Source organism: Giraffa tippelskirchi, chromosome 6 (genome assembly GCF_054371585.1).
Source record: "Giraffa tippelskirchi isolate mGirTip1 chromosome 6, T2T-mGirTip1v1.2.pri, whole genome shotgun sequence".
Taxonomy (NCBI): domain Eukaryota; kingdom Metazoa; phylum Chordata; class Mammalia; order Artiodactyla; family Giraffidae; genus Giraffa; species Giraffa tippelskirchi.
This window is the reverse complement of record NC_137280.1, coordinates 16,281,189-16,300,968: the sequence shown is the minus strand read 5'-3', so window position 1 is coordinate 16,300,968 and position 19,780 is coordinate 16,281,189. Positions and strand designations below refer to the sequence as shown.

General features: G+C 35.3%; 1 protein-coding gene across 50 annotated transcripts in view; it reads left to right on the top strand.

Annotated features, from left to right (window-relative positions):
- RNF19A (ring finger protein 19A, RBR E3 ubiquitin protein ligase) overlaps positions 1–19,780 on the top strand; it is a 104,348-nt gene that overhangs the window by 27,557 nt on the left and 57,011 nt on the right. For all 50 annotated transcript variants that reach the window (XR_014057413.1, XR_014057411.1, XR_014057415.1 and 47 more), the window contains 4 exons: positions 1,983–2,748; positions 13,883–14,091; positions 18,386–18,530; positions 19,358–19,520. Coding sequence is in view for 9 of the 50 variants with exons in the window: in XM_081503434.1 (XP_081359560.1) it covers positions 2,075–2,748; positions 13,883–14,091; positions 18,386–18,530; positions 19,358–19,520 (1,191 nt within the window). In the remaining 41 variants the exon portion in view is untranslated. The remainder of the gene's footprint in view (positions 1–1,982; positions 2,749–13,882; positions 14,092–18,385; positions 18,531–19,357; positions 19,521–19,780) is intronic.

The following is a 19,780-nucleotide window of genomic DNA, read 5'->3' as shown; positions in this document are numbered from 1 at the left end:
ATTGGGGAAGGAAATGGCAACCCACTCCAGTGTTCTTGCCTGGAGAGTCCCAGGGACGGGGGAGCCTGGTGGGCTGCTGTCTCTGGGGTCGCACAGAGTCGGACATGACTGAAGGGACTTAGCAGCAGCAGCCAGTGTTTGGGCTTGTTATAACTAGTGTTGCCATAAATATTGTTATGTGAATGTTTTGATGCATGTATGCATTCATTTCTCTTGTCTATTCATATCTAGGAGTATCAGTATGTAATAGGCACTATTACATATTATAGTAATAGAGTATCCATATGTCCAAATTTGGTAGATACCATTGAGCAGTTTTCCAAAGTAGTTATGCCATTTTACACTCCTATCAGCTGCTGCTGCTGCCGCCAAGTCGCATCAGTCATATCCGTCTCTGTGCAACCCCATAGATGGCAGCCCACCAGGCTCCCCCGTCCCTGGGATTCTCCAAGCAAGAACGCTGGAGTGGGTTGCTATTTCCTCCTCCAGTGAATGAAAGTGAAAAGTGAAAGTGAAGTCGCTCAGTCATGTCCAACTCTTAGTGACCCCATGGACTGCAGCCCACCAGGCTCCTCCGTCCATGGGATTTTCCAGGCAAGAGTACTGGAGTGGGGTGCCATTGCCTTCTCCACCTATCAGCAGTCCACATCTTTGCTAACATTTGGAAATGTCTGTTGGAATTTTAGCCATCCTGCCGGGTGTGTAGTGTCTTTCAGTGTGGCTTTAATGTGTACAACAAATGACGTTGACCACTTTTTCATATTCTTTTGTGAAGAGCCTGTGAGCATCCCTCACTCGTTTTTCTATTTTTCTGCTTTGTCTTGATTTCTGAGTATTCTTTCTATATTCCAGTTACTGGTCCTTTATTAGTTTTATGTGGCAAATGTATTCTCCCACTCCCTTAATACTATCTTGTGATTTTATTGTAGTGTAATTAACAGTCTTTTATGGCAGGTACTTTAGTATGTTTCATTTAAGGAATCTTTTCATTGAAATATTCTCTTCTACTGGCTTCTAGAAGTGTTATGATTTTATTTCTCACATTTAGATCTATTAACCATCTGGAATTGATTTTTATGCAGAGGGTTACCTATAGGTTAAGTTCCTTTCCTCAGATGGTAGCCAGTAAAACAGTACTATATTGTTTTTGTTTTGTTTTTGACAAGGCCATTCTTAATGCTCAGCAGGGTCACCTTTGACAGTAAGTCAGGTATTCATGTATATAAGTGAGACTTTTTTCCTGGACTGTGTTTTGTTCCCCACTGGTCTTTATATCCATTTTTGTGTTGTACCACACTGTCTTCCTAATTACTGTAACTTTATAGTGAGTCATTATTTCTGCCAGTGTAAGAGCATCTCCTGCTCCCTCTCCACATACACATTATTCTTCAAAGTTGTGTAAGCTCTCCTTAGCCCTTTGTATTTGCATGTACATTTTATAGTCAGTTTTTAAAAAACTCCTAAAGGCAGTGGGAATCATTGAGGTTTGAGTGTGATAAAAATCAGAAGTTTTATACAAGATTTTAATAATAAGGTCAACTCAAATCTAGATTCTTAAGATTAAATAATATCTTTGTTATATCAGCATTGGTTTTATATCTCTTGTAGACTGCTCACTGCTAACGTGCTGCGTGCTAAGTCTGACTCTTTGCGGCCCTATGGACTGTAGCCCACCAGGCTCCTCTGTCCACGGGATTCTCTACGCAAAAATACTGTCGTGGGTTGCCATGCTCTCCTCCAGGGGATCTTCCCGACCCAGGGATTGAATTCGCTTATCATTACATCTCCTGCGTTGGCAGGCAGGTTCTTTACCACTAGCACTACCATAAACTGGCCTTATTTTAAAAAATCAAAACCAAAAACCAGTGATTAAAGTACATACTTGTTTGATGTTTCATAGAGTTTGTAAGTTTATTAAAAAGACACGCACGTGGTGAATACAATTAAAGGATCGTGGTGTTTTGTTTGCTTCTGTCTTTCAGAACATCCGTGATAAGTCTTCTATAAACTGAACCCTTTCAAGAATTCTCTGAAGGAACCAAGTAGGATTTTCTAACATCATGACTTAATCTGAATGCAAGAACAAGAAATAGATTTTATCTTTAAATATAATGACGGGCTGTGTGTAAACACAGACCCTGACTCAATTCTAATGAGCATTTTAGACATGAGTTTACATCGGCAGATGGGTTCAGATCGAGATCTTCAGTCTTCTGCTTCATCTGTGAGCTTGCCTTCAGTCAAAAAGGCACCCAAAAAAAGAAGAATTTCAATAGGCTCTCTGTTTCGGAGGAAAAAGGATAACAAACGTAAATCAAGGGAGCTGAATGGCGGGGTGGATGGAATTGCAAGTATTGAGAGTATACATTCTGAAATGTGTACTGACAAGAACTCCATTTTCTCTACACACACCTCCTCTGACACTGGGCCGACCTCTGTCAGCAAACAAGCTGGAGATGCCATAGAGTGCCCCCTCTGCCTTCTGCGGCATTCTAGAGACAGGTTTCCTGACATCATGACTTGTCACCACAGATCCTGTGTGGATTGCTTACGACAATATCTAAGGATAGAAATTTCTGAAAGTAGAGTTAATATCAGTTGCCCAGAATGTACTGAACGGTTTAATCCCCACGATATCCGGTTGATATTAAGTGATGATGTCTTGATGGAAAAATATGAAGAATTTATGCTTAGACGGTGGCTCGTTGCAGATCCTGATTGTAGGTGGTGTCCAGCTCCAGACTGTGGGTAAGAAGATTTGGTTTGATTTTTCTTGAGTTAATTTTTTTCTCTATGGATAAAATATGAATTTTCTGTTACTTAAAAGAAAAGTCTTAACATGCCAAGTAGTAAATTCACTCAATAGGCAAAAATATATTGAGCATATACTGTGTGTCAGGTACAGTGTTAGATGTTCATTTTTATATTGTCTTTCCATCATATATTCATGTAGGTTATTTTCAGAAGAAAAGGATAAGATGGTAGAGTACAGGATCTAGTCATACTGATTTTCCCCATCCATTTGGAGAATTTTTACTTTGGTATAGTAGATTAAATGGTCAGACATTTTGTTGGTTTGCTTTTGGTGGGGAAGTTACTTGTATAAACTTAAATGACCCTTTCGAAAGGTCTCTTAATGTGTGCCACAGTATGATGTGTTCCTGTAGGAATATGTAAGTACTTACTAGTCTCAAGATCTGGAGGTCATGTAATACTTCATTTGCCTCAAGTTTGTGAACTGCAAATATTTTCCCAATATTTAAAATAATTTTGCTTGTATCTTTGGTTATTATGTTAACAGCTGCTGCTGCTGCTAAGTCGCTTCAGTCGTATCCGACTCTGTGCGACCCCATAGATGGCAGCCCACCAGGCTCCCCCGTCCCTGGGATTCTCCAGGCAAGAACACTGGAGTGGGTTGCCATTTCCTTCTCCGATGCATGAAAGTGAAAAGTGAAAGTGAAGTCGCTCAGTCGTGTCCGACCCTTAGCGACCCCATGGACTGCAGCCTACCAGGCTCCTCCACCCATGGGATTTTCCAGGCAAGAGTACTGGAGTGGGTTGCCATTGCCTTCTCCCTATGTTAACAGCAGCCGCTGTTAATAGCATTTACCATGTATGGTTGTCAGGACAAGGAAGAAATAGTCATAGGCTTTTCAAGGATAAGGAGAGCCATGGAAGACTAGGTGAGATTTAGCATTCCATTAGTAAGCCAGAGATTATAATTAGGAGTTTGGGAAAACCTAGAACTTCCAAGATTATCTGGGTATCATCAGAGACAAGGCTGAAATGTGATTTGTCAAATCACTTTATCAAATGACAATTTTAGGACTCTGACTAATCAAATTCATTATTAAAAGCTTAGCAGCAAATTTCATGTTGCATCTAGTCTGTGAATCCTGTAATTTTAAATAAGAAAGTAATAATATGTTTATAGCCTGTGCAAATTCCAACTAATTTCCCCAGGTCTCACTAGCACTTGACTATCCACCAAGGATTTCTGTGTAACATAAAGCATTAAAAATAGTATCTAATTATTTAACATTTTATGAATTCATTAGTTGTGTGAAAGACTCAGAGGTACTATTCAGTATCAGATCTGTGTTATTATCTCCTATACTGCAGTATGCTCATATTGTAAAATAAATGACAAAATAATATATTAAAGATACTATCTAAACTGGGCTGAGGTTGCTGTGCCTCCAGGTCTATGGTAGAAGCAAACTCTGGGACCTATGAAGGGTTAAATTCTCAAGAAAAAGATGGGAAGAAAATAGCAATGATGAACAGTGCCTTTAAAGAATTTGAACTAGCAGAGAACAGTTTATGTGCAGTTATATTACTCTTGATCCTATGGACCCCTGCAGAACAGTTTTCAGTGTGCAGGTGTGCACATTCAGTAGAGTAGATTTCAAGTCAATTGCAAATTTTAGGTTAAAAAAAAAGGCTATGCAAGTCATTATAGCAAATATCCCTATAGCAGGAGTTCAAATAGGGAGAAGTATATTGCATTTCATCTGGAGAAAGTATGATTTTCTAACTGTCTTTCATGGAACCCCAGGATAAGTTGTGCTTCACAAGTTCATTTACACATTATTTAAAGTATTAACTTTAAAAGAAAATGATGTAGCAAATTAAAAGGATGCTTATCTGTAACAACCTGTGACCAGGAGAGATTGAGAGAATAAATCCAAGAGCATAAGCTTTCTGGTCACTAAATAGGTGTGTTCTCTTGTGCTGGGTTGATGGATCATGTCATCATAGAAGATAATATCAACACTATTGGCCTGAACGAACACAGTAAGTAGGGCTGACATAGATTTTTGCTTGTGTAAGAACTTGATTTGGGGGGAAGCATGCCAAACCAACTGGGAAAGGATTGATATTCACCATATGCTACTGCTGCTACTGCTAAGTCGCTTCAGTCGTGTCCGACTCTTTGCGACCCTATAGACGGCAGCCCACCAGGCTCCGCTGTCCCTAGGATTCTCCAGGCAAGAATACTGGAGTGGGTTGCCATTTCCTTCTCCAGTGCATGAAAGGGAAAAGTGAAAGTGAAGTCTCTCAGTCGTGTCTGACTCTTAGCGACCCCATGGACTGTAGCCTACCAGGCTCCTCCATCCATGGGATTTTCCAGGCAAGAGTACTGGAGTGGGGTGCCATTGCCTTCTCCATTCACCATATAGAATTGTGAAAATTAGCTCTTTGAGGGAAAAAAATTAGATTGTCACAACATATAATAAATAAAAACAAAGTCAAAACAGATTGTAGAGGTAAGTTATATAAACAAAGGAAAAAAATTAAACTATAGGAAAATATGGGTGATTGGTTAGCCCACCTACTATTATATTAATAAAGTTGAACACACATTTACCCTATAACTTAGAAGATCCATTCCTAGTTAAAGATGGTAGGGAAACTAACTTTTGTGCCAGGAGACATCTATTTAGAAGACATCTTTAAGAATGTTCTTAATAGCAAAGAAACACAAAAAATACTCATTAACAGTAAAATGGATAAGATACATTTAGTTTCATGGTTACCTCTTGTGAGAAAGAAGAAGGGATATGAACTTCAAGGGATAATCAAGGAACTTCTCAAGCCACAGCTAAATAAGGTAACAATAGATTCTGGTTTGCCCAAGGTAGTTCCAATTCATGCTTATGGTACTGGTGTACATTTTAATAGCATTACCTTTCTTTTTCAGGTATTCCAGTTAGGTTGCAAATTATATGATCACCCTGCTGATACTGTTCTTAACTTGTGTGGTAGATGCAGGGGGTATTCATTTTATTATTCTTTATAAATCCTTTGGTAGGTATGACATTTCTCCATAAATTTAAATTTTTTTCATAATCACATTTTCTTCTTGTTGAGACTTCATTGGTAAAAAGTAAAATGGCTTAATATTTTAAGTATTTTGGAGAGGAAGACATGAATGTTAACTCAAATATAAACTAACATAATAATAGAAACACCTAATTTAATAGATTCTATTATGAAAATCACTTGATTGCTATATAAGTTGAACAAGAATTAGCCTTGATTAATTTGGCTGTAAATTAACTTTTGGTTTTGGTGGTTGTCAGTCTTACCCACAAAAGACAAAGAAAATGCCACAGAGAATATTTTCGTTTGTTTTCGATTTATGCTGATACACTAGATTGTCAAGAGCATATTTTGTATACTTGATTATGTTGTAGATTTTATGGTTGTGTTATATGGAAAAGGTCACCTTGTGACAAAATTTATACGTATGCTTTGATAACATGGAATACTGCATGAGATCATGCAGTATTAAAAGTTATAGTTGTACTTAACATGAGTGCAGACAGACTTGATTTTGAATATATCACATTGTTTTAAGGATTGAGAACGGTTTTAATACTATTGCTAGAGTAATCCTGAGCACACAGTAAGCTTTTTATAACTCTTACTTATCATTCCTCATCTCCATTTCTAAAGTTTTATTTTTATTTTTTTTTAAATCAGATAGTTGCTCAACTATTTAATGTACCTATGTGCCAGGTACTGGTCATTTTTAATAATTAACAAAAGATGAAAATCTCTTCCCTCTTGGAACTTAGTAAAATCTTTGGATTTGCAGAGGGAAATTTTTTTATTTAAACTACATTTATTGCTGAAATCTGGCACAAGGAATATTGATAAATATCTGGCTGTTGGTAGTTATTCATAGCAATGCTTAACCCACAGTATATGTTAGGACTACAGGTATGCTTATGCGTGTAGTATTGTAATCCCTTTCATTGTATTCAATACATTATACTTAAAAGACTCTTTCCAGAAATGCTAGATGTAAAATTTTGTCTTTTCTCTTTCATTTGATACTTATCAAAATGACCATTTTCTGTATCTGACACCAATTTTTACTTCACCCTGTGGTTTATTTAACACACTGAGAAATAATTGTTCTTAGCTCAGAGTAAAAAGAAAACTTGATCTAGTTTCTGTTTGAGAGATCTCTGAGGGTTTCTAACTTAATATTCTTTCTACTCTTCTGAGGGCCAGAGAAGATTAAGCTTGTTTAAAGGACAGTATGTATTTCTGAAAACTTCTGTTGAGAAGCGGTCCAGGAGGCCAAACCTCTATGGTGATTTAATCAGGGTAAAGTTAGCTGGACTGCTTCTTGAACATGCCAGTCTGTACAAGTTCAGAGAAAAATCTGGCCATGGCCATGGCTGAGAAAAAGAACTGTGGTGAGGGACATGTAGGAGGGGAAGCATAAAATCTGTCTTGAATAAAAATATCTATTACGTTCTGCCTAGGAGACTTAGTTTGTACATTGTCTAGGTAAATAGCAAAAAATTGTCATTTTGGTGTCTGTCATCACTTGTTTCAGTTGACCAAGACTACCCTACTATTAGCACACATTATCCATGTCATCTCCTGTGAGTACTTCTGACTTTACTGGGGAGCTCTGAATATGCAGGAACATTTATTATACTAGAATATAAAAAGGGATTTAATATTTTTGAGCAGGAAGACAAATACAAAAATGAAAGTATTTTTTCCCTTATAACCACAGGTTTACCCCATGATCAATAAAGAGTTATTGAATGAGCAAATCTGACTATATGCATTAATATAAATCGTATATCTTAGGAACAGTTAATAAACCATTTAAAGTAATGTGCTCAACTGTAATCAGGTTTGTGAAGCTTTGAGTGGATTTTCTGACATTTAAGTGGCTATAAATACTAACTTACTCTGGTGGAAGAAACTGTTAATAATGGATAAAAAAGAATGGCACCATAGGCTTAAGAACTAAAGAATATGTATTTTTAGAATTTTATGCTGTCTGTATGACTCTCATTCTCATCCTCTTCAGGTTTTAGCCATAACTTGCCCAACTTTCGACATGCTGGAAATGCTTTTGTAAGCTAACCTTTTAGAAATTTTATAACAGAGAACAGATCCAACTTTGATTTTCTCCCAAGGAAACAAATACATGTGCCTTAGAAAACAAGAACTGAGTTGATATATAAGACACAGGAGACATATCAACTTTCTCTTACTAATTAGTCAGTTAAAGAAGTTAGCATTCGATATACATCCTAAATGGCTTGGTAACACTCCACCCTGAAATCAGACAGACTTCTGCAAATAGTCTGGGCAGTTCTCGACAACTGTAGACCTTCCCTGCATCATGTACAGGAAAGCAGAACAGAAAGCATCCTATCTAGGAAAGCAGATCCTGAAAGGAGGAACCAGGAAATGAGCCTTGCTTTGTCTAGTCTGTCTCTCAAATACATAAATTAAGTCACTCCTTTTCCACGGAATAATAACTTCTTGCTAGTGGAATCATGAGCCTTTTGAATATAAAACCTGACTTTTCCCCTTAACTGGACCAACTTATTTCAGTGTTTCTGATTATATTTTTTTGTTCTTTATATTGAGATTATTATATCTTTCTTAAGATTACATTTCATGTTAGGTACAGTTTGTTCTTCTTACTTGTTCCTTCATAAAGAATTTGCTCTAGGTGGAATATACAACCCTAGTTGGTATTCCTACTTCCTCGGTGCTTTTTTATGGAACTCTGGTACTGTGAAACACTCCCAGGAAATAGATGTCTTGGTCAAATAAATTTAGAAAATAATGTTTACTATTTTTGTACATGATTGATATGTTAGTAGCATCAACACATATACACTATAGTGTGTAGAGGAGATAGTTGGGGAGAGATTGCTGTATAACACTGGGAGCCCAGTCTGGTCCTCTGTGATGGCCTAGAGGGTGAAGTGAGGGTAAGGGAGGGAGGCTCTAGAAGGAGGGTATATATGTATAATTATGGCTCATTCACATTGTTGTATGACAGAAACCAACATACATTGTGAAAATTAAAATAACAAAAAATAAAGAAAAAATTATCGTAGCAAATCCTATAGTAAAAAAAAGAATGTACTTTAATTTTGCTTAATATGTCCTAACTTTACCACTGAGTTCTTTCTTAGTATGGATCACCTTTAGTAATCCAACAAATAGAAAATATTTCTGGAAAAACTCTTCTGTTTCAGTCCCTTTCTCTTCCCCACTTTCTTCCTATCCCTCCACTCCTGCTGAGCAGAAAGGTTTAAGCATTTCGAGTAACTGGAGACCTTTAACTGAAAAATAGAGACGGAAAGTAAGACTTGAGTTAAATAAGGAATCATAAAAGGAAATAGAACTGTCTTCTGAACCAAGGTTTGGGTACTGTTTAAGCTAGAGATCTTTAGTTGGTTAACTAATATTATTCAGTTATTTCTATGAACTGCTGAGCGTGTTATTTTCACAAATAATACCTAATGCACTAGAACATTGAAAATTTTCTTTAAAGCAAATACTTTACCATTTGCTTCCATTATAATTTGAGAGTTATTTTCTAGTGGAAAAAAAGTGTGGCTCCCACACAATGAAAATCATCTTCAAGAGTCCTGTCATTCTGTTTTCAAAGTATGTGAATGCTCGGTGCATTTAATTCCTTGATATATTATACAATAAAATGATAAAATGTGCTTAACAGTTACTATTAGGATTGAATATGTATGAAGATGGAACACTTACATAGTAAACACTCAGTAATTATTAGCATAAGAAAAAACTTCTAGACAAAATACCCTAACTTTTAGGGTTATCAGAATTCACAGTCATGAAAATATTTGGTTAGTATTATTAAAGGTAATCCTGTTTTTCTTTGGATTTGTTTAGATTGAATGGGGCTTAAATGTTTAGCTGTGTGCTAGGAATATCTTAGCTTCTCTATTTAAAAGAATGCTGCAGAGTAGCGTGAAACACGTTTGAGGTGCTTTAGTTCTGACGTTTGAGTGCATGTGATGTGCTGTGACTGTTCTTTTCCTTTCCCCCACCTCCTCTCTTTCTTACCCTCCCTCCCTCCACACACACGTTGTTTTATATAAATACCATAGCTCTTTCTTGTTATTATGTCCTAATTTTTGAAATACATCAAAACCTGCATTTTCACAAAAGTCAAGTGGCCAGATGTTAATCAGTGTTCATATTGGTCAAAGTATAATATCACCAGGGATGAACTTCTGGGATACAAGAATAAATATAAAATTCTAAGAAATAATTGTTTAAAATTAGTGATCACATAATGAATGTTTGACATCATAATGCTAGGACTGATTATTACTCTTAACATGTCAGCTGTTAGTTTTCTCCTGATAATTACTGCATATTTTTAGATATTCTAAATATATATACACTATCTACGAGGAGTCATTTTCAACAAACTTAAATCTCTAGACCCAAAACTGTAAGAAATTTTCATCTCAAAGGAATTTATAAAGCTGTTTGGAAATTTGATTACCGAGAAGAAACTATGTTTTTGAGTCCTCACTTTTCTTGCTGTAGCATGTTTTTATGGCTATTTTGCTAGATTTTGGAACATGTGAAATTTTTAAATGGCAAAATTGACATCCTGCTTTTAATTCTCATCATGATGTGAAGAATTCCCAAAAAAGGCTTTTCCGTGAAAAGCTATCTCTAGATAGCCTACATCACTAATTAGAAATTGTCAGTTCTTAAAAGTTCTGCTTAGTGATATACTAGTATACTCAACGGCCTCTACAAAGGTTAGAATTAGGATTTAGCCCAATTTCTGCTAGACTGCTTCATATATTTTGTAAATATTTATTTGCTCAGAAAGAATATTTTCTTCCTAAATTTATCTAGTTAAAGCAATCTTGAGATTCATATTTACTATGAATCTGTTTCCCTATTTAATAATTTGAAAGCTCTTAAGTTTGAATCTAAATTTGGCTTTCACAGTCATCACTAAGTATTATTACATTTTCTTCCTGCAGCACAGTGTACATTTATATACTTAAGTTGTCCAGTAAAATTTCATCATTTAAAGCAATTAGATTTCTACTGTGTTATGTCTTAGAACGGCTTTCAGCATTTATTTAAAAATGAATATTCACATATTAATGTTTAATCTAAATGACATACATTATTTATATTGATATAATGGCAACCCACTCCAGTACTCTCGCCTGGAAAATCCCATGGACAGAGGAGCCTGGTAGGCTGCAGTCCATGGGGTCGCACAGAGTGGGACACGACCGAGCAACTTCACTTTCACTTTACCTTTCATGCATTGGAGAAGGAAATGGCAGCCCACTCCAGTGTTCTTGCCTGGAGAATCCCAGGGACGGGGGAGCCTGGTGGGCTGCCGTCCGTGGGGTCGCACAGAGTCAGACATGACTGAAGCAACTTAGCAGAAATGATAATGGTCATTCAGTTCAGTCGCTCAGTCGTGTCTGACTCTTTGCGACCCCATGGACTGCAGCACGCCAGGCTTTCCTGTCCATCACCAGTTCCCAAAGCTTGCTCAAACTTATGTCCATCAAGTCGGTGATGCCACCCAACCATCTCATCCTCTAAATGCAGAGGTACTAGAAATGTCACTGAAGCAGTCATTTGTTTATTTGGCCTTCTAAAAGGTCAAGGCCAAAGCTGAAGCTGTTTTTGGCTGAATACTGAGGCTAAGCCAGACTTTTGTTGTTTAGTCACTAAGTCGTGTCCAACTCTTTTGTGACCTTATGGCCTATAGCCCACCAAGCTCCTCTGTCCATGGAATTTCCCAGAACACTGGTGTGGGTTGACTTACCCTTCTCCAGGGAAATCTTCCCAACCCAAGGATCAAACTGGTGTCTCCTGCATTTGCAGGCGATTCTTTACCACTGAGCCACCAGGGAGGCCAAACTTTAGTGAATCCCTATTAGATGTTTGGGAAAACTTAGTTGTAGGCAGTTTATATGTAACTTTTATACAAGTAACAAGTGGCAGAAGTGGAGTCTGGTAGTCTAAAATTTTCTTCTGCTTTTGTAAATTGTGATTGACTTAAAAAAAAAAAAGTTGGTCTTAGCATTGTGCCCCCAACACACAGGTCTTCCCATTCTGTCCCTCCTCTTCTCTCCTTTTTTCAAGAAAAATTAGGGAAGAGAAGAGATTTAGAAGAGAATACCATTTTCTTTTCACCAAAATTACTACTGTTCTAAAGACTGCTTAAGGTTATAACTTGGGAGAAAATAGTCTTTGAAGAATTGTTTTTTTTATTGAGACTGCAGTGAATAAGTCCTCAGGGAAATCTTAGAGCTCAGGGAAACAAAATTTTCCTAGTTTACCCTATGTTGATTTAAACTGCCTTAATTCATTCATGTTTTAACATAATTTATGATAGATTATGGTAATTAGAAAATGGCTTATCGGAAATAAATTAGAATTTAATGTATAAAATTTAAGTTTAAAGGTGAGATTCTAAGGGGACAAGAGGTCCAAAATTAGAGAAGCTTTCTTACTCTTAATATTTTGCATAATTTAATAGATTATCTTGAAATTCAGTAGAAATCTCTGTTATAGCTAGTATTTAAATTTTATTGCCAGTAACTAGAAGAGCCCTGAAAACTCCCCTAAATTTCTAGGCAAAAATGTTTGATATTTACAAAAGCCTCTTATGCATAGATGACTTGTTTTCTTTCAAAGAGAACCAGAAACTCTACATTTTTTTAATTGAAAGGTCTTTGTAGATAATTGATTGTACTTATGTGTAGTTGTAAGAAATAATACAGAGATATTCTGTATATCCTTCGAACAGTTTTCCTCAATGGTATAATTTTACAAAGCTATAAAGCAACATCACGACTAAGATATCAATATTGATACAGTCTTCTTGTTCAGATTTCCTTAGTTTTACTTGTACTCATTTTTGTGTGTGTATTTGGTTATATATTGTTTTATCACCTGTAGGTTTATGCATCCACCACCACAGTCAAAGTATTGAACAATTCCATCACAAAAGGATCACTCATATTAAAAGATCTTGCTTTTTAAATACATCCACCTTGCTTCTGCCCACTCCTTGCCCCCACCCCATTTCTAACTTCTGGCCACCACAGATCTGTTTTCCATTTCTAAAATTTTGTCATTTCAAAAATGTTATATAAATAGAACCATAAGTCTATAACTTCTTGAGACTGACTTTTTTGACTCAGCATAATACCCCAGAGATTGATCCAAGTTGTTAAGTATATCAACACTTTTGTTGTTGAATACTATCCCATGAAATATATGTATCATAGATTGTTGAACCATCATCTGTTGAAGACATCTGGGCTGTTTCCAGTTTGGAGCTATGACAAAGCTGCTATAAACATTTGTGTATAGGCTTTTGTATAAATGTAAGTTTTCATTTCTCTGGGATAAATATCTGAGAGTGCCCAGAATTTGTTTAAGTCAGAAATTCTTAAAGTGCCAAAAATTTTAACTCAGAGAAGAGGTATTAGTCACGAATCTGCTATTCTCAGTCTTTTATCTGCAGCAAAAAAAATATACATTCCCTGATTGAGAATTGAGAAATTAATTGGCACCAAAGACTATTTCTGCCATGCATCTTAAAAACAAAAATATGAGAATTTATGCATAAATACAAGATACTCACAAAATGTATGAATTGGCCTCGTAAGTATATAAGGAAGAAAAAACCCTAATACCAGGGAAACTACTGTTGAGATTTTTGGTGTATTTTTAGTCTTTTCTATGTGCATACAATGCTAATATAATAGAATTTTTATAAAATTAGGAATAGGCTGTACATACAGTTTGGTGTCCTAGTTAAAAGTGGAAAATTAAACTTTAACAATGTTTTTTAGCCATTTATATGTCTTTTGCGAACTGTTTATTTTTCCCCATTTTTATATTGATGGGAAGATAGTTTTAGGTTTCATGAGTTTATGACTGTTGGCTCATGCATAAATATAAAACTTTTTAAAGAATAGCATTTAAATTGGATAATTTCTTTACTTAATGAATATCTCTTATTTTACATCACATTTTAAATCACTTTTCTTATTCTTTATAGGTATGCTGTGATAGCATTTGGATGTGCTAGCTGTCCAAAATTAACTTGTGGGCGAGAAGGCTGTGGAACAGAGTTTTGCTACCACTGTAAACAGATTTGGCACCCCAATCAGACCTGTGATGCTGCTCGACAGGAGAGAGCTCAGAGTTTACGTCTGAGAACTATCCGTTCTTCATCCATTAGTTATAGTCAAGAGTCTGGAGCAGCAGGTATTTACATCTAACTTCTTCTAGTAAAATATTTGACACATATAGAACACCTGTTTTTTAATTCAGAAATGCAATAAATATTCAGTCCCTGGTCTCCTTTTAATTGTGTTTTACATGTTAGCATTTCTGTCCCAGAAGCACTCATTTTTTTCTATAGAAGAAAGTGGTATTGAGTTGGAAAGACTTTATTGTCCAAAAATAGAATGGAAAAAAAGAAGTGTCACAGATGATTTATATAACTGATAGCTGAAGATGGTCCAAAACTGTTGTTTAAAATAAAGGTGTTTTATGCAAAGCTTAGCAATTATTTTAAATACTAATATTCCTTATAGATTATTTATTATTGTACTAATATCACACCATTACAGATTTTAAATAGTATTTTTTGGATCCTTTTCATTTACATGTTTTACGAAATAAATTTTTATTTCTTGATGTTACTAATTCTTGGGTCAGGGATTCAAAATCATACCTTGGTGGAGAGTACACTAAGAAAACTTTATGTCTTTGGCTAGAAATTTAAAGTTGCCTGGAAATCTATACATGAGCAAACATACATCATGAATCTCAAAAATTAAAAAAAGTCTGACCATCATACATTCATAGAATTTTCACTTTTTATTGGAACTTCAATCATCTTTAGAAAAATATTTACTTTTTTCATTGATTATTAAAGTAAAAAACTTGGAAAATACAGAAATTTATTAAGAAAATAATTTATATTCCTACCAGGAGCATAAAAAGAAGTCTTGCTCAATATTTAAAGTTGAATTTAAAATTAAATAAACTTTAAATTCAACACTTGATATTTTATATAATGGACATGGATTTTCTTGCTCGTTCACTGATTCACTTGTTTTATTTCCTTCCCTGAAGATTTTAGGGTAGAACTCCAAAGGTATTAATAATAATTTGTAGGTATTGTTTCAGAAGCAATTCTGGGAAGAGCCAAATATACCTAAACTGTACTCTGTAGAATCAGCTAAAGCTATCCTGGCCTGCCTTACTGTTTATAGCCTTCAGCTACTTATGTATGTGCTCAGTTGCTCAGTCGTGTCTGACTCTTTGTGACCGCATGGCCAGGCTCCTCTGTCCGTGGAATTTCCCAGGCAAGAAATTCCCACTAGAGTGGGTTGCCCGTTCCTTCTCCAGGGGATCTTCCCAACCCAGGGATCGAACCCATGTCTCTTAGGCCTCCTGCCTTAGCAGACAAATTCTTTACCAATGCACCATGTGAGAAGCCCTTAGCTCCTTATACATTTACTTAAAATTATCCCTTTAATGTGAGTTTGATTTCTGGGGATAACCAAAAGTTCCTTTACAGCTACATTTAACACCCAGAGTAACATGCCAAGTTGAATCACTAGTTTGGGGTGGATCCAGAGTAAGATATGCTTATATGATCATGAGTACGATTTATATAAAAGAGCTTTGAATGTAATCATGAAAGAAAAACTTCCAAATGATTTGTGTTAAATAGTAGCATTGTTAGAATAGCCTCCTTCCCAAGGTGATTATTTTTAAAAAATAAACTTCATTTGGAATTTTTCCATGTTGATTTAAAAATCTTATCTCATAGTTCTGAAAATATAAGGTACATGTATTTTCACCTACAGTGTCAACAAAAATCAAAGTTCTCAGGACATATGTTTATGTGGTAGTCTCCTTGACGTAATCTATAAAAATTTTAAAACTTGAACTTGGATTTTCAGTGACTGTGAAAAGAAAAGAGGAAGGGAAACTACTATTTGGTATAGTTTTATTCATTCCTTTTATTCTAGATATCTTCATATTTTATGGTCTCTCATTATGATACATTAAAAATAATCTGCACTTTTAGTAAGTGCTTGGTATAATAATAATTATTGGTTGGCTGTTTTCTTTCTAATCAGTCACCTGAAGCTATATAAGCATACTATACAAGTATGCTTAATTACTGGGTAGGCCACAAAGTTGACTTGGGTTTTTCTGTAAGATGTTATGAAAGAACCCAAGTGAACTTTTGCCTAACCTTTTTGCCTAATTTAATATGGTATATTAAATAATATATATTATGATTCTGTTTGTCTTTAAACTGTGACAGTGTTGCATCTACATGAGACTTTTATAGCTACTAGGGAGTTAATAAACTTTGAGTTTCATTTTACAGGAAACATATTTTCATTTTTGTTACCATATTTCTCCCCCTTTATAGAAATGTATTTAATTGGCTCAACTCCCCACCTACCTGTCCCCTAGTACTCTCACCCCTAAAGATAATCACTGGTAACATTTTGTTGAAAGTCTTTAGGTAATGTGGCAGGAGTGGAGGAGTTTTAAAACAAGTTTTGAGAACATAGTATAGAGAGACATATGAAGAGACGTATCAACAATAGATTGCTTAAAGTGTTAATTCTCTAACCTATAAGCTTAACATATTAAAAGACTTTTGTGTTTTCAGAACAATGAAAATGAATGAGAATATCACTTTCAGTTTGTTCTGAAGATTGCATATATCATAGCCACAGCCCAAGTCGGTTTACTCTCATCTCTAATTGTATATTTACTATTTGAGAATACTCTGGGATGAGGCATATTAGTTTGTCAATTAATGTCACTTAAGCAGATAGTAGCAGCATTTCTTTAATTTGATGTACTAGCTATTAGCTATAAAAGCCAGCTTTTTTTCATCCATGCCCCAGTGTTAAAAAAATACTTTCATGCACACTTTTATGTCCTTTGGATCATTTAAATCATGACTTACAGATATTTTTTATATTCTAGTAATTATCATGTGTTTTGGTTTGGCTGCATAGAGTTATCAGTTTGTTCAAAATTGCTTGAGTCATTAAAACATTAAATTGTGAGCATTGACCAGTTCTTAAGTTAAAAAACAGCTTTGGCCCTAAATGAAGTGCTAAGGAAACCTGAATTCACTGATAAAGCACAAGTAAAATTTGACCATAAAACTTGTCAAAAGGAAAATAGAATATAGCTTAATGTTGATCATGTAAGAAACTGGAGCAAATACTTGAATTCAGTGGCTAGCACTGTACCTGTCTTTTTTGAACTGTCTATGTGTAGGTAGAAAATACAGGTGACAGTAAATCATTATTGGTTGCCATTTAAATAGAAGCCAAATTTCAAAATAGTTGCATAATTTGAGATAACTCTTATTCAATTAATGATTCTTAACATTATATACTACTTGATTTTGATTTGGCACCTTTGTGCATTGTAACCATATTACTATACGTGAAGCATGCAACAACAGCATTTGAATAAAGGAATAAAATGGACAAAGATAATTAAAAATGGTCATGAGCATAACCAACAATCGAAGACAAGGAATGAATGTTTAACCTGAATCTCAGTTATCAGTATCCTTGTAATGTAATTTATGGTAGTTCTTAGCCACCTCCCTTTAATCTGGGTTCTGATTCTTTGCAAGGCCCATCTGTTGTGTGAATTAAAATACAAGAAAAAGGCTGCTTTTCTACAGATACCTGTATTGTTATTTTTACAGTGCCTATATTTGATGTTACCTAAAAGAGAGAAGTAAACTCAGTGCTTTTTGTATATAGTGTTTCAGATTATCATTGAATTGTCACTTCCTATTAGTGTTCATTCACTGAAGGAATAGTATCCGGAATGCGTGCTAAGTTGCTTCAGTTATGTCCGACTCTGCGACTCCATGGACTGTAGCCCACCAGGCTCACTGTCCATGGGATTCTCCAGCCAAGAATACTGGAGTGGATTGCCATTTCCTTCTCCAGGGGATCTTCCTGATGCAGGGATCGAACCCACATTCCTGTTTCTCCTGCATTGCAGGCAGATTCTTTGCCACTGAGTGACTGGGGAATATCTACATTTTATTTAAGTGGAGATGGTTAGAAAAGTTCTAGAACTTGAAGTGCTGCTCATTGAAGACAGCTGTGGGGGAAGGACAAAGACAAACCTTATATAGTTTCCAGTTTGCCTAGAGCTGCCTTTGGTTCTCATTTCTTTTTTATTATTATTTTGCTATTCTTTGTTTTTATTGTTCTGCTGCTGTTTGGAAAATGTTTACAATTTGAAATTTTAATGTAAAATTGTTCCTTTTCTTGAAAGAGGAAAAAAAAGTGCTTTATACAGAGTCAGACATGACTGAAGTGACTTAGCCACAGCAGCAGCATACTAAAAATAGCAGGCTAAAGCTATCCGTTAACAAACTATACATGTTACGATTTTTTGGCAGTGCTATAGTTGATTATCTACTAGAAATTGTTATTTTTAGATAAGTTTTATATACTAAACATGTCTTTTTTCCTAATAGCTGATGATATAAAACCATGTCCACGATGTGCTGCTTATATAATAAAGATGAATGATGGGAGCTGTAATCACATGACATGTGCTGTCTGTGGTTGTGAGTTTTGTTGGTTGTGTATGAAAGAAATCTCAGATTTACATTATCTAAGGTAAGCTTATAGAAGGGGCTACTTACATCTAAATGTAGTTTTATATTGTAAGACAAAAGGACTTTTTTTTTTTTGAAAAAGCATTATCCTTAGTATTACTTAAAGTATTACTTAGTATTACTTAAAGTTTATTACTTAAACTTTACTCTAGCTACTTAAATTTAACAGGAAGCCAATTATTATGCCAGTCATTTGAGATTAATAGCTAGTCAAAAATAGGAAACAGAAATTTTTTCTTTTTTTTTGTTTGGCTTTTTGTTTTGTTTTGACCATGCCACACAGCTTGTGGAATCTAGTTCCCTGACCAGGAATTGAACCTGGGTCAGTGAACTCACCAAGTCCTAACCATTGAACCGCCAGGAAATTCCTGGCTTTGTTTATATTAAACTAGAAAGTTAGCGTTTAATATCCCATGTAATTATGCTAGGTCACAAATATTTCCATTTGATTATTTTCTCATATATAAATTTCCTCATTTAGGTCACAGAGTGAGTTTCAGATAATTTTGTGTCTTAAAACAGGGATAAAATAAGCATATTTTGCATAATTTACTCTTCAAAGACAAACCTAAGGTTTTGAGGCTAATGGAAGACAAGGAGAGAATGAATGTTTAACCTGAATCCCAGCTATTAGTATCCTTTTAATATAATTTATGGTGGTTCTTACCTTGATTTTTTAGCTTTTAATAAACCCAGAATTCAAAGAAAGGGGAAAAACCACTCATTCCTAAATTTGAGAATTTTTATAGTCATTGCTGAATGTACTGTAGTCAGTTGTTACTGTGATGTTTTGCAGCAGTTACTTTACATTGTAATTTTTTCCTTTAGTCCATCAGGATGTACTTTTTGGGGGAAGAAACCCTGGAGCCGAAAGAAGAAAATATTGTGGCAGCTGGGCACACTTGTTGGTGCTCCCGTAGGAATTGCCTTAATAGCTGGCATTGCTATCCCTGCCATGATCATTGGCATTCCTGTGTATGTGGGCCGGAAGGTAAAATGCTTGACTCCTTGTTAATTTATTATCTCATTTTTAATCTTTAGATTTAAGACTGATGGTTTTGCTTTGTGTTTGTTTTGGGGTTTTTTTGTTTTGAAAGACAGGTCATTTTTAGCATCTTAAGTATAAAATAATTACTAGATAATACATTTTCAGTGTTTGGCAAGCTTGTATGTCTGCATGAAAAGTAGACTTACTTGAAAATTATCTGAATCTGAAAACTTCAGCACATTTGCGTTATAAACTTTACATAT